The sequence below is a fragment of the Mus caroli genome, unplaced genomic scaffold, assembly GCF_978045245.1.
Source record: "Mus caroli unplaced genomic scaffold, Mus_caroli_1 scaffold_6, whole genome shotgun sequence".
NCBI classification, from domain to species: domain Eukaryota; kingdom Metazoa; phylum Chordata; class Mammalia; order Rodentia; family Muridae; genus Mus; species Mus caroli.
The window spans coordinates 1343085-1358070 of NW_028227261.1; the positions used below are offsets into that span (position 1 = coordinate 1343085).

The 14986-nt window shown below is 49.2% G+C and overlaps 1 protein-coding gene across 4 annotated transcripts; it reads left to right on the forward strand.

Annotated features, from left to right (window-relative positions):
- Positions 1-1948: 1948 nt before the first annotated feature.
- Tnfrsf14 (TNF receptor superfamily member 14) lies at positions 1949-11829 on the forward strand. 4 transcript variants are annotated; one of them, XM_085838529.1, is made up of 9 exons: positions 2029-2200; positions 2818-2865; positions 2966-3041; positions 3441-3566; positions 4741-4896; positions 5647-5737; positions 6784-6944; positions 7643-7674; positions 7827-11829. In XM_085838529.1, the coding sequence occupies exons 3-9, from the start codon at positions 3029-3031 to the stop codon at positions 7923-7925; spliced, it is 678 nt and encodes a 225-aa protein (XP_085694655.1). In that variant the 5' UTR covers positions 2029-2200; positions 2818-2865; positions 2966-3028; the 3' UTR covers positions 7926-11829. The 4 variants fall into 4 exon arrangements, with proteins under 4 accessions (XP_021016255.1, XP_021016257.1, XP_085694655.1 ...); XM_021160596.3 differs by lacking the exon at positions 2818-2865 and having other exon boundaries at positions 1949-2200; positions 2933-3041; XM_021160598.3 differs by lacking the exon at positions 2818-2865 and having other exon boundaries at positions 2028-2200.
- Positions 11830-14986: the final 3157 nt, after the last annotated feature.

Below are 14986 nucleotides of genomic sequence, written 5' to 3' on the forward strand. Positions count from 1 at the left end.
GGGCATGTCTCTGAGAGCCCACAGATATGGAAACATGCTTGCAGTCCAGAGCTTTCTGTGTGTTCTGAGGTACCTATGAGCTGTGGAGCTTTGGCCATTTCCCAGTATTCATCTGTGGGATGGGGTAAAAGACCTGCGTCCTCACTAGAGACACCCACATCACTGGGTTGGACTGTCAGAGGCTGTCCACTCTGCATTGTCTACTACAGAGGCACACAGATGGCTGTGTGGAACAGCCTCTGTAACATACAGCATACTCTTCTGTGTCCCTTTGGGGTGGGATTCTGAGGACTGTGGACTAGAACATTGGCTAGTTTCATGTCAACTTGACACAAGCTAGACTCGTCTGAAAGGAGGGACTCTCATTTGAGAAAATGCCTCCTTAAGATCAGGCTGTGAGGCATTTTCTTAATTAGTGACTGATGGGGGAGGGTTCAGCTCATTGTGAGTGGTGCTATCCCTGGGCTTGTGGTCCTGAATTTTATAAGAAAGCAGGCTGAACAAGTCATGGATAACAAGCCAGTAAGCAGCATCCCTCCATAGCCTCTGCATCAGATTCTGTCTCTAGGCATCAGCCTTTCTTGAGTTCCTTTCCTGACTTCCTCTGGTAATGGACTTACAATGTGGAAGTGTAACCCAACCAACCCTTGCTTCCTCATGTTGCTTTTGGTTATGGTGTTTCATCACTACAATAGTAACCAAAACTCAGAGTCAAAACCCAGCGAGAGCTGTCGTCAGGTCCCGGCTATGAGGAAAATCAGTCCAGGGCCAGCCAAACCTAGGAGGGCGGTGACCGATTCAGCTGGCGCAGTAATGTGTGGTTAGTTTTAACGGTCAATAGAGGGGGGAGAGAGACGCACAGTAGCCCCGGTCAAAGAATCTTGGAGGAGCTTCATGTCCTGTGTGCCTTTGGGGTTCCTTATTCCTCTTTGGAGCCTCGTGACCAAGCCAGCTCAGCCAGTCAACAGGGTCTCAAGGGAGGGAGTGAGGATTGAAAAAGAAAAACAGACAACACTATAACCTGACTCCAGCCCGTGTACCGCAGCTGAAGCAGTTCTGTTTCTCTCCCGCCTGCTTTTATATCATTCTAGGTTTATGCAAAACAAAAAAACCAAAACAAACAAATAAACAAAACCCATGGTCAGTTCTTAGATCAAAGACAAAGTAACCAAGCAAAGTAGTAAACAAGGAGACCACACAAGAGAGTGACCAAGTAAAGTAGTAAGCACAAGGAAAGTTAAGTAAAGTGGTCAGCAAAGAGATCACACAAGGCAGTAATTCAACAAAGCAGTAAACAAAGCCCCGTGGTCACTGTTTCTGACATGTGACAGATGCCAAATTCCTAGAAGCGGCTCCAAAAGCTCTCAACAGCCCTAGGTCTGTAGTAGGCCCCCACCCCATGACCTCAGCTGGTCTGTGGGCTGGGGAAGCCCAGCATACTCCCCTGTAGTCCTACTCAAAGCCCCCATCCTCATCTGCAAAAGGAAAGTAAGTCTGCTCACCTAGTCCCTCTCAGGGGCCAGTTAGAGAGGCCCATAGCCTGCTCAAAGATGATAAGAAACCCTGCTTCACCCTTAGAAGATAAAGAAGGTTGGCTCCTGTTCCTAGCACCGTATGTGCTCAGAAGCGTATAGGCTGAAGAAGCGGGCAGTGATAAAACTACCGGTAATGGGGACAACCCTGACGTGGTGTCTGGGAAGTGACTAGAAGCTTAAGGGGGAGGGTCCGGTGAGAGGGGTGAGTTGGGAGGTGGGTCAAAAGATCAAGTTCCCAGTTCCCTGAGGCTGAGAGGTTCCTATTTCAGTCTGTCTGTCAGAAAATTCAAGGCAAGCACCGAGGTGTTTGGAGTGACCTGGAAGACAGTCATACTTCCAGAGGGTATATATACAGGCTAGGAAAACTTGCTAGTGTCCCTGTATTGAGTCTGAAGCTGAGGCTCTGTTTGGACTTTAGGGCCCTCCCAGCACCACGCCCCATGTGTACTTAGTGTGCCCCATCTGCCGCTAACAGACTTCAGTCAGAGAGACTATTTTTTCTTTCATTTTCACTTTTTCTTACCAAGGCTCATGAGAGTGTGTGAGGAGGTTCAGAGCCCATGGGGCTCTTGGCCTGAAGTTTCTTGATCAAGAAAATGGAACCTCTCCCAAGATGGGGGCCGTCACCCTGGAGCCAGGCCCCTACAGACAACACCTTCAGACTGGTGAGTTCCTGAGCCCTTTACAGCCTCCAAGCTCCTTCCGGCCCAACTCCAGCCATAGCCCACCCCAGACATTTCCTGTCCCTTAGCTCTGTCTGGGCAGCTAGCTCACGGGGCTTTATGTTGCTGGATCTGCAAATCTCTGGAGATAATTGATAACAACCTCAGGCTGGGAGGCTACAGGAAGGCAGGCCTCTGCCCCTCCACTCCCGGGCCTCCACTCACAGGCACCTACTATGGCTCTCTTTCAAGGGCAGGAGGTGGTGCCGTGAGCATAGTAGCCCTTGGCAGACCCCTGGCTGTCTCTGGACAGGCCCTGTAGCAAGAGGCCAACCATAGGTATCTCTGTCCCTGAGAATAAGCACCCTCACAGAGTGGAGACAGAGATCAGGGCAGGCTAGCAGGAGCCAGAGTGTCTATCCTGTTTGCTCAAGTCGGATATACTAACCATGGGTCAGCTGTCCCTAGGATTCTGAAGAGCCTGTTCCCAGCCCCAGCTGACCCTGCTGCCTCTCAGGTCTTACACTGTCAGGCAATGAAGGCAGAAGGCAGGTTAAGCAGGCCTGGGCCTGAGCCCCTCCTACAGAGACACTGAAGTTGTGCTGTTTCCTCACCTCAAGAAGCAGAGCATGCACTGAGGGCCTGGACCAGCCTGGTGGAGTCGGGAGGTGTGTGTGGGGGGGAGCCATAGGGATGGAGGTAGTCCTCCCCTCCAGCACTCATCCCCTCTCCCAGGTGCCATGTGTCTTCCTTTTGAACTTGCTGCAGCGCATCTCTGCCCAGCCCTCGTGCAGACAGGAGGAGTTCCCTGTGGGAGAAGAGTGCTGCCCCATGTGCAACCCAGGTGGGAGCTCCCAGGAGGCAGGGCTGTGCCAGGGAGGAACTCCTGTCCTGAGCCTCCGGGCCTCTGGGTCCTCAGTCAAAGGGCTACATAGTGTTCAGTTCAGGGATAGTCCTCAGCGTCTGGAACCTTTGAAGTTCACTGCCTGGGGTGGGCCCGGGGGATAGGGCAGGGTTTATGTCAGTATAACCAGAGACTGAGACTGAAAGTGGGCTGGGGTCAGAACCAGTTCTGAGGGATTTAGGAAGCCCCACCTCTGTGTTTCTGAATTGCTCATAGAGGGCAGACAGAAGGCCAACAAGTCCTGTGGGGCTTTACTTGCTGGACCCACGTGAGGGTACTGGGAAGGTTTCTGTGGGTTAACCTCCAACCCTTCTGAGGAACTGTGGGTCCTGGCTGCAGGTTACCATGTGAAGCAGGTCTGCAGTGAGCATACAGGCACAGTGTGTGCCCCCTGTCCCCCACAGACATATACCGCCCATGCAAATGGCCTGAGCAAGTGCCTGCCCTGCGGAGTCTGTGATCCAGGTAGGAGCACCTGAGGAGGTGGGGTCTGCTGGAGCACTTAAGCTCAGGCATTGGTTCTAGAAGAGGGCAACTCTCAGAGGGAACCGCAGCCTGACCTTCCTGCTATTGTGGGCAGGTTCTCAGGGTGTGTCTCTCCCCCCCCGCCCCCCCCATGCCCATCACTGAGATCCTATTGCCTGCTTCTTTTTCTCCCCATTTATCTGGTTCATGTGGGTGATGAGAGTCTCTTTCCGGCTTCAGTTTCCCTGCCCGTGAAGGAGCTCTTACATGGGGTGGGACATCACTGGGGATCAATGTAGCCATTATATATTTTTTTCCCTTGATATGAAGGAACCCAGGAAAAGCTCACTCATAGACTGATGGCTGCCTGGGCCTGGGCAGACTTGGATGGGGACACAGGTCCCAGAATGTTCGAAGCTATAAGGTAGCCAGCGCTTCTGTTCCCACCACAGCCCCACGCTCTCCATATACTAGCCTTGGATGACTCTGGATTTATTACAGTGCCCGTAATAAATCGAGCAGCCTCACACTCCCCACAAGGATAACCCCGTGCTTACTCATAGAGTGTGAGGAGGGTTGTCCTCACCCCCTACTGAGGGTGACCCCATGTCTATCACAGTGTGCAAATGGAGATGACCTCACCCTTAGAGAAGGGGAACCTCTATACTCACACAGAGTGCCCTCATGGGGTCCGAGTGACTCTGTACCTATTCGCACAATTCCCATACACTGTCGGCTCAGACCTAGAGGCAGAAGGCTGCTGATTCCCATTGATGGGATACTGAGATTCCGAGAGTCACCAGGGCACTCTGCTGGATGGCAGAGCCTATCAACTCCACACTTCCAGGGCTGTGGGCACATAGATTGGAAGTCCTGCTTCCTGGAGTGGGAGAAAACAGAGGCAAGGACAATTCAGACTTGGTCAAAACCCAGGTCCTGGACATCAAACCACTCTGTGACCCTATCAGTCCTCAACCAAGCCCCCTGCTCAGAGCCATTGTGCTATGTCTGGCTCCCCCTATAGGACAAACCTGGTACCACATGTGCAGGTGGTAGGTAGCCTCTGGCAAGTGAAGCTGTGCAGAATCGGACCTGGGTACACTGGGAAGACTGGAGGAAGGGTGCTCCCCCAAATCCCGTGCTGGTGCTCCCATGGCCTTGTCTCTGACGGCAGACATGGGCCTGCTGACCTGGCAGGAGTGCTCCAGCTGGAAGGACACTGTGTGCAGATGCATCCCAGGCTACTTCTGTGAGAACCAGGATGGGAGCCACTGTTCCACATGCTTGCCGCACACCACCTGCCCTCCAGGGCAGAGGGTAGAGAAGAGAGGTGAGCTGGCTAACTGAAGGTTCTTTTCGGAGGCCACCCTTGTTCCAGTGAGCCCGCTGCCTAGGGTCTAGAAAACCTCCAGCTTCAGGATTTAAGAAAGGAACAGAGGAGAAATCTTGGCTAACCCTAGGGCACCCACCCCAGACCAGTCCTGGCAGCAAGAGAGGAAAGAGGGCTATAGGTTGGCAGGACGGGAGGGGAGAGGGGAGCACAGGGGGACAGGGAAAAGCTGAACTCAGAAAATCTGGAAGATCCAGAAAGGTTTTCTGGTGAGAGTCAGGAAGAGGACAGAGGGCGGAGGAAGGAAGGGGAACTGGAACCGCACCACTGGCTCTGGTCTAACCTCAGCTATCCAACATCGGGTCTAACCTCAGCTATTTTACCTCAGCTCCGATGCTTCACGGGAGCCAGACTTGTAAACTATGCCCAACCCCACTATTCACCTAAATGTGAGGGCTGCCTTTGCCTTCTGTCTGGCATCTGGCCAGGCTACCCAAAGGGTTTGTGGGGTGAAGATCCCTGGGTTATTACATCAGGCCCTTTCTGTGTCCAGGATGCCCTAAAACTACCCAGCCCCTTCTCACACAGTCTCACAGTGCCATCTACCACCACAGCTCCCTCTACCAGCTACAGAATATTATGGGTTGTGAGGCTCCAGATCAGACAGCTCCCAGGCCCCACTCCAGGGAAGCCTAGCTCCCTGCAAGCCTGAGCCCAGTACTCCTCTGCTTGCCCCTCTTCACTTCCCAGGTACTCACAACCAGGACACTGTATGTGCTGACTGCCTAACAGGGACCTTCTCACTCGGAGGGACTCAGGAGGAATGCCTGCCCTGGACCAAGTAGGTGACTAGGATGCTGGGGAAAAGACTGCTCTGTTCCTCTGGAAGATGAGTAGCCAAACCCAGCTGAGCTGCATCCTGGGTAGGCAGAGCAATATGGAACCTTAGGTAGAATTCCACAGGCTGTGGCCAGTTCCCACTCTATGACTGCAGGACCAAGAAGTCAAGGGTATGGGACTCCCCTACATTTCTGTAGTTGGGGCTGGGGTGCTGATTGTAAGGACTGTCTTAGTCAGGGTTTCTATGGCTGTGAAGAGACACCATGACCACAGCAACTCTTACAGAGAAAAACATTTAACTGGGGCTGGCTTACAGTTCAGAGGGTTAGTCCGTTGTCATCATGGAGGGAAGCATGGTGACACGCAGGAAGACATGGTGCTAGAGACACAGTTGGGAGTTCTACATCTGGATCGGCAGGCAGCAGGAGGAGTGACACTGGGCCTGGCTTGAGCATCTGAAATCCCAAAGCCCCATGACACGTTTCCCCCAAAAGTCCACACCTACTCCAACAAGGAGGTGTTCCTAATAGTGCCACTCCCTATGAGCCTGTGGGGGCCATTTTCATTCAAACCACCATCATGAAGTTCCCTGGTGAGGCCCCTTCTCCACTTGAGCCAGGATCCCTTCAGTATGGATCTCAGACCTTAGAGCTAACCTGAGAACTTGGGATCTCTGAAGATAGCTAGGTTTCCTTGGGTGATGCCCAGAGAAGGACATCAGCTAATCTTCTCTATCCCATCTCTCTTCACTGAGGTCAGTCAGTCCCCAGATTTGACACTAGCACCCCTCCCTTTCTCATTCCCTCCTTCCCTCCTCCTCTTCTTTTTGGCTTCCATTTCTACCCTGCTCCCTCAGTCCCCCCTTCTCCATTTCCCCATAAAGGGTTTGAAATCTGTAACAGACCTGAGTCCTATCTCAGAGCTGTTGCACCAGCCGATAGGCTCTGAGTTGCATGGACCCTGCCTCGCTCCCTGACATTGCCCAGTCTGCTGACCTGTCTCCACGGTGTAGGTTTTCTACCCTGTCCCATGACTTCTCTCTCCTAGGTGCAGTACATTTCAACAGGAAGTAACACGTGGGACCAGCAGCACAGACACCACCTGCTCCTCCCTGGTCTACTACTACGTTGGGTTCATCCTTTTGGCACTTATAGTGGGACCTGGGATAGCTGGATTCTGCATCTACAAGCGAAGACACCTGCACACCAGTGAGCAACAGCCCATCTTCCGGGGCTCAGGACTCCAGGAGGGGTCCCAGGGTCTTTGTAGAGTCTGGATCTACAGTAGCTAGTGGTAGAGCCCTTCCTCAGAGCCCAGCTCTCAGGTGGTCTCCCTAGGACCCTCCGTTCTTCCCTCTCCCCTCCCTCTCTCCCTTTCCTTCTTTCATTGTCCAGTCTCATTTGTGTCCTGCTGAACTAGGCTCTAGAGACCAGCTTGTAGACCAAATCAGACCCGGGAAGCTCTGGTCTATGCTTCAGGGAGTCAAAAAACAATGGCCAGGCAGGCTACTCTCTGCCAGTGAGGAAGCATACCTCTGTGTGCTCAGCCCTGGGTGCTCCTAGCACAGGAGGCCTCTTTCCTAGGCTCTGCAGGTGGGCCAGGTAGCCTATGCCCCTTTCTGCCCAAATTAAGCCCCCGCTCATGGGAGTGAGGAGGTTCCCTAACTCTGCATAGCAGGTGAGTGGTTGGCTTTGGCCTCCAGGAAGGTGGGCAGGGATCTGTTCTTTCACCTGGTGGGCCTCCTGTGGGTTTTGACGCATGTCCAAAGCTCACTTCTGTTAGAGAGGGTCAGACTTGGGAGGTAGATCACACAGCTGGAATCCCAGAATGTGGGTTTTTCATTGCTGTGTGCCCATCTCCCCTCTTGCTTCAGCCTCTCCCATGACTTGATGTCCTTGTGTTTCAGGCCCAGTGGCCAGGGAGCTGGAGCCTTTCCAGGTATAATTGGGTCGGGGAGGAAGTTCCAACTGGCATATGCTTATGGAAGCCAACTCCATGGTCTACAGCTAAGCTTTTCATGTTCCCAAGAGCCATGCAGTCCCCTGCTTGGTGTCTGAGAGGCAGGAGTTTACCTTGCATTTCTTTGGCAGCAGGAACAACAGGAGAACACCATCAGGTTTCCAGTCACCGAGGTTGGGCTTGCTGAGACCGAGGAGGAGACAGCCTCCAACTGCACAAATTCTGGGTGACAAGACACCGAGGAGACGTTGGTGGGAAGTTTCCATATGCTATTGTGGCATGGCAGATGCCCTGGCTGGTTCATCATCACACAACAGTGGATATGTGGTCATGGCTCAGGGTCTAGGAGTTGCTTTGCCATTCTTTTTTTTGTTTTGTTTTGTTTTTTGTTTTTTGTTTTTCGAGACAGGGTTTCTCTGTGTAACCCTGGCTGTCCTGTAACTCACTTTGTAGACCAGGCTGGCCTCAAACTCAGAAATCCGCCTGCTTCTGCCTCCCGAGTGCTGGGATTAAAGGCATGTGCCACTATGCCCGGCTGCTTTGCCATTCTTAGTGTTAAATGGGTGCATCTTCTCCCAACCAAACACTAAGAAGTGGTGATCCAAAGTCTATACTAGTGACAGCTACCACTGACCCTATGTCTTACTTCCCAGCTCTTCTAGTCAGCTTATAACAGCTCTGTCTAGGCCTGTAACCTAGCCTAACCAGCTCAGCCTATAACTTAGGCCTCTGCCTGTCCTGGAAATGTTAAATCTAGGCCTGCTTATTCAGAGGGCTGCTGAGCACTGCCTCCTGGGGCCGGGGTACATGTGAGGAGTCATGAATATGGCATTATTATAGACTTTAATTTGAAATTTCTGGGGCTGGAATCTTGCCTGTATCAGGCAAGTGCTTTTATTCCTGAGCTGAGTTCTCAAGATTCTGTTTTTACCTGAGGCAAAGTCACATGATCATATGGGCCAACTGTGAACTCCTTCTGTATCTTGGGCAAGCCTTAAATTTGACCCTTCTTTTTTTTTATTAGATATTTTCTTCATTTACATTTCAAATGCTATCCCGAAAGTCCCCTGTACCCTCCCCCTGCCCTGCTCCCCTACCCACTCACTCCCACTTCTTGGCCCTGGAATTCCTCTGTACTGGAGCATATAATATTCGCAAGACCAAGGGCCTCTCCTCCCACTGATGGCTGACTAGGCCATCTTCTGCTACATAAAATGCAACTAGAGACACAGCTCTGGAGGTACTGCTTAGTTCATATTGTTGTTCCTCTTATAGGGTTGCAGACCCCTTCAGCTCCTTGGCTACTTTCTCTAGCTCTTTCACTGGGGGCCCTGTGTTCCATCCAATAGATGACTGTGAGCATCCACTTCTGTATTTGCCAGGCACTGGCATAGCCTCACAAGAGACAGCTATATCAGGGTCCTGTCAACAAAATCTTGCTGGGATATGCAATAGTGTCTGGGTTTGGTGGTTGTTTATGGGATGGATCCCCAGGTGGGGCAGTCTTTGGATGGTCCTTCCTTCCATCTCAGCTCCAAACTTTGACTCTGTAACTCCTTCCATGGGCATTTTGTTCCCCATTCTAAGAAGGAATGAAGTATCCACACTTTGGTCTTCCTTCTTCTTGAGTTTCATGTGTTTTGCAAATTGTATCTTGGGTATTCTAGGTTTCTGGGCTAATATCCACTTATCAGTGAGTGCATATCATGTGTGCTCTTTTGTGATTGAATTACCTCACTCAGGATGATATCCTCCAGATCCATCCATTTGCCTAAGAATTTCATAAATTCATTGTTTTTTTAATAGTTGAGTAGTACTCCAATGTGTAAATGTACCACATATTCTGTATCCATTCCTCTGTTGAGGGACATCTGGGTTCTTTCCAGCTTCTGGCTATTATAAATAAGGCTGCTATGAACATAGTGGAGCATGTGTCCTTCTTACCAGTTGGAACACCTTCTGGGAATATGCCCAAGAGAGGTATTGCTGAATCTTCCGGTCCAATCTATGTCCAATTTCTGAGGAACCGCCAGACTGATTTCCAGAGTGGTTGTACCAGCTTGCAATCCCACCAGCAATGGAAGAGTGTTCCTCTTTCTCCACATCCTTGCCAGCATCTGCTGTCACCTGAATTTTTGATTTTAGCCATTCTGACAGGTATGAGGTGGAATCTCAGGGTTGTTTTCACTTGCATTTTCCTGATGATTAAGGATGTTGAACATTTTTTTAGGTGCTCTCAGCATTTGGTATTCCTCAGTTGAGAATTCTTTGTTTAGCTCTGTACCCCATTTTTAATAGGGTTATTTGATTTTCTGGAGTCCGTATTCTTGAGTTCTTTGTATATATTGGATATTAGTCCCCTAACAGATTTAGGATTGGTAAAGGTCCTTTCCCAATCTGTTGGTGGCCTTTTTGTCTTGACAGTGTCTTTTGCTTTATAGAAGCTTTGCAATTTTATGAGGTCCCATTTGTATTAAGGAAAAGTAATTGTTGCTTCCTGTTATTTTTGTTGTTAGAGTTGGGATTCTGTTCTTGTGGCTACTTTCTTTTTTTTCTTTTCCTTTCTTTCTTTCTTTCTTTCTTTCTTTCTTTCTTTCTTTCTTTCTTTCTTTCTTTCTTTCTTTCTTTTTTACTTTTTTAAAGACAGGGTTTCTCTGTGTAGCCCTGGCTGTCCTGGAACTCACTTTGTAGACCAGGCTGACCTCAAACTCAGAAATCCGCCTGCCTCTGCCTCCAAAGTGCTGGGATTAAAGGTGTGCACCACCACTGCCTGGTGCGGCTATCTTCTTTTAGGTTTCTTAAAGATTTACTTTCTTGCTTTTTTTAGGGTGTAATTCCCCTCCTTGTGTTGGTGTTTTCCATTTATTATCCTTTTGAAGGGCTGGATTTGTGGAAAGATATTGTGTGAATTTGGTTTTGTCATGGAATACTTTGGTTTCTCCATCTATGGTAATTGAGAGTTTTGCTGGGTATAGTAGCCCGGGCTGGCATTTGTGTTCTTTTAGTGTCTGTATAACACCTGTCCAGTATCTTCTGGCTTTCATAGTCTCTGGTGAGAAGTCTGGTGTAACTCTAATAGGTCTGCCTTTATATGTTACTTGACCTTTTTCCCTTACTGCTTTTAATAATCTATCTTTATTTAGTGCATTTGTTTTTCTGATTACTATGTGTCGGGAGGAATTTCTTTTCTTGTCCAGTCTGCTTGGAGTTCTGTAGGCTTCTCGTATGTTCGTGGGCATCTCTTTCTTTAGGTATGGGAAGTTTTCTTCTATAACTTTATTGAAGATATTTATTGGCCCTTTAAGTTGAAAATCTTCATTCTTCTCATCTATTATCCTTAGGTTTGGTCTTCTCATTGTGTCCTGGATGTCCTGGATGTTGACCCTTCTACCTCTGCCTTCCAAATAACACTGTGATTACTACATGATCCTCCAAACTGGGGGGTGGGGAGTGGGGCTCCAGTGCTTTCTATTCTTCTTGTGTGTGTGTGTGTGTGTGTGTATTACCCTGTTTTCCTATCAGCCTCAGGAAAATCAAGTTTTACCCTCTCACTGTTTCACCAGCCCCAGAGAATTTACATGCTCAGAAAAAAGTCTGCAGAGGGATTGATCAATTGCTGACTCCACACCTCTCCTCAGTGTACCTGACCAATCCAAGCTGGCCTTTGACACTTGTCTCTTAGTAGCTAGCCATCTTGAGCTAACCTGGACTTCACCAATTTGGCTAGATTAGCTTACCATTGAGCCCTGAGCCCCGGGTATCCCCTTGACTCTGTCTTCTCGGTGTTGGGATTAAGGTACTATGTCAAGCGTTTAAAGTGGATTCTGTGGATAAACTTAGCTTCAAGAACACAGGTCCTTATGCTGCAGAGCATGTACTGTAGCGATTGTACCATCCCCCTGGCTTTGCATGAATTTATAACTTATAGAAAATAAATATTTGCCAGGCATGGTGGTGCACGCCTTTAATCCCAGCACTCGGGAGGCAAAGGCAGGCAGATTTCTGAGGCGTTCCAGGACAGCCAGGGCTACACAGAGAAACCCTGTCTCGAAAACCAACCCCCCCCCAAAAAAAAACCAACCAAACAAACAAACAAAAAAAAAACCCTGAAAATAAATATTTTGTTATATGCTCTCTCTGTCTTGTGTCTCATTAAACATCTGTCTGTCCTGTGAGAATGATAGTGGTTGCTCCAAGTTAACTATGTTCTCATGCATGCCACATAGTCGCTTGGTGAGGGGCTTCCACTGGCAGGAGGTGCAGTCACCCTCGATAATATCACAGCAACCACAGGTTTTTCCATCCTGCTTGGTGGTTGGTTTCATCGTTGCCTTATTTTCTGGCTCCGGTGTTTCTGTGGGCATCCTTTCCAATAGGATTCTTTGAATATCTCCCATCACCTCATGGGAGTGACTGCCCGTCAGGCCAAATGCTGTGTTTCAGGCTCACCTGTTCCTCTACACCTGTCCTGGCATCTCCCAAGAACTGTATGAAGCCAGCGACCATAAACTGCTACAACTGTGAGCAGAAACACAGCCTTCCTCCTTGAACTATTCCTCTCAGGTGTTTGCCACAGCAGTGGAAAGCCTCATTAGGCTACATGTCACCCCTCTGTATATCTGTCATTTTATCTCCTTCTTAGTCACTGTTCTGTCGTGAAGAGACACCATGAACAAGACAACTCTTAAATATTACAAACAAACAAACAACCATTTTATCATGGGCTTGCTCACAGTTTCAGAGGGTTGTCATCTTGGCAGGAAGGAGACAGGCATGATATTGAAGTAATAGCTGAGAACTTTATATCCTCATCTACAGACAGTAGCTCTCTCTCTCTCTCTCTCTCTCTCTCTCTCTCTCTCTCTCACACACACACACACACACACACACACACACACAGAGGGAGGGGGACTGGTCCTGATGTGGGATTTTGAAACCTCAAAGCCCACCCCCAGCGATACACCTTCTCTGGTAAGGCCACGCCTCCTAATCCTTCCCAAACAGTTCCACTACCTGACAGCTAAGCATTCAAACATATGACCTTATGGGAATTTTCGTTCAAACCACCACAATTTCTATTTATCTTTCTCATCTGTTTGTTTTATCCACCCATCTTCTCTTTATCATCTAGCTTTTCTTTTTTTTTTAAAGAGTTATTTATTTTTTATATGTAAGTACACTGTAGCTGTCTTCAGACACTCCAGAAGAGGGTGTCAGATCTTGTTATGGATGGTTGTGAGCCACCATGTGGTTGCTGGAGTTTGAACTCATGACCTTCAGAAGAGCAGTCAATGCTCTTAACCACTGAGCCATCTCTCCAGCCTCCATCTATCTTTTCTTATCTTCCACGTGTCTATCTTCTTTACACCATGTAATCTTGTGACTCACACTCTCATTAGTCCATGGAACACAGAGAGGAACCTGTTATGTTAATGCTAGTGGTTAAGGAAGTTGAGTTAGGAGGCAGAAGTGGGCAGGTTGTACGAGTGCCTGATGTTTGCTGTCTCTGGTTGATTGTAATTACAGTACAGAACGAGACTGCATCCATGTCTCACAAAGAGGATATCAGCACTTGAACCCATGATCACAAACAGGGCCTCCAGAAACACAGAGGGCTCTGTCCACCAAGGAACCACACAAACTTTGGGTGAGCGTTCACATGCATGAATACAGCTTGACCTGATGTAGCCTTCCTGAGTCTTAACCACACAGCAGGCCCCGACCTACCTGGTCTGTTTTCTTCAGATAGTCTCCCAGCAAACAAACGGAGACAAAACCATTCAGGGTGACATGGAGCCTCATGTGGGGAGACTCTGCTATCAGCACCCGGAACATGCTTGGTGACCCTGGAGTCCGTTTGAGATAAATCAGGTCTTGACTGGCATTGCTTTTTCTCTGGCCACTTTCTAAACCCTTCATTCTGATGCAATTGCAGGGGTCAGTTTTCTGCCACCCAGGCCCATACATACTTTGCCTGTAAGTCTCCAGTAAAATGCCCGTTGTATTGTTCTCGATCTGTTGGCCTCTGACTTTGCTCTGACTACATCTAGGGCCTGGTCTTCAAACACAAGGCCCAGGTTGCCTTGGAATAACATTGATCATGGAGCTGTGAATTTAAAAATGAGATGCTAGAATTACTGGGAGATGTCAGAGTGGTTGTTAAACAAGATTTAGACAGAGTGGGCCTGAGAGATGCTCTTCTTGCTGCTGACAGAGTGGGTGGACATTCGGAGCAGGGACATGAGCAGGGCCTGGGACACTTCTCTGCCACTGCAGATCCCTCTTCTCTCTGTTCTGCTCTCCTACAGCAACACAGGGTGTGCATGCTCAGCCAAGCACAGGCAGAGTCCACATCCCCCACCCCCAATAAATGGGTGCCTGGGCAGCTGCATGGAGCCCTGTTCCTATTGCTCCTCGAGATGGTTATCTGAGGATGCAGAGGACTGTGGGCCTGCCCGGTCTGGATCAGCACTGGAGCCAGGGGTCACCAGGACCAGTACCTTCAAGCCACACTTACCTGAGAGGCGCAGTGGGACCCTTAAGGCAGCCTGTTCTTTGTAGCCAGCGGCCCACAATAGATGCCTATCCTGAACATGGTTTCATTCTGATGGCTTGACATCTGGAGGCTCTCTTATCCTTTTGGGAAGAACCAACTCCTAAATTCGGGAACCGGTGACCTGGGAGTTTGCAATTTATGTTCAGACCGGCCAGTCTGAAGCCCACCCGTATGAGTGACTTTTCTTAGTGCTTGGCTCAAACAGGAAACCATGTGAGGAAGAAGGGGTTATTTCAGTTCCTGGTTTCAGGTCCACCATGGTGGGAAAGACGGATGTGAGTTGGCTGGCCACCTTTCGTGTGCAGTGAGGACACTCAGCAACGGATGCTGGTGCTCAGCTTCCTTCCTGAGCTTTATTCAGACCCTTGCCCGTGAGAGGATGCTCCCTCGAATTAGGCTGGGTCTACCCACCTCAACCCGGTTCATTTCCATGATGATTCTAAATCTCATCAAGTTAATAATCAATGTTAACCAAATTGCACTGTTGGACTTAGAGCCGGAGCCTGTGCCGAACAAGCTCAGTTTGGACTCCAGCCCCTGAGGAGGCGATTTAACTTTTTTTTTTTTAATTTTTAATTTTTGAAAATCTAACTTGCTTGCCTGAATCATGGTAGTGTCTGCACCGTGAGCCACAGGACAAGGCTGCATTGTCTCTTCAGGTGGATAGCTAGAGCAACCAGGCAACACTAGGCCACCATGCTGTGTTTCCAGCCCAGCTTTGTCTATTATGTAACT

Coding starts and splice junctions, on each gene's coding strand:
- Tnfrsf14 (XM_021160596.3), top strand. CDS start 2,132: ATGGAACCTCTCCCAAGATGGGGGCCGTCACCCTGGAGCCAGGCCCCT. Junction 4,897..5,646: donor GCAGAGGGTAGAGAAGAGAG/GTGAGCTGGCTA, acceptor TTCACTTCCCAG/GTACTCACAACCAGGACACT. Junction 7,675..7,826: donor GGGAGCTGGAGCCTTTCCAG/GTATAATTGGGT, acceptor TTTCTTTGGCAG/CAGGAACAACAGGAGAACAC.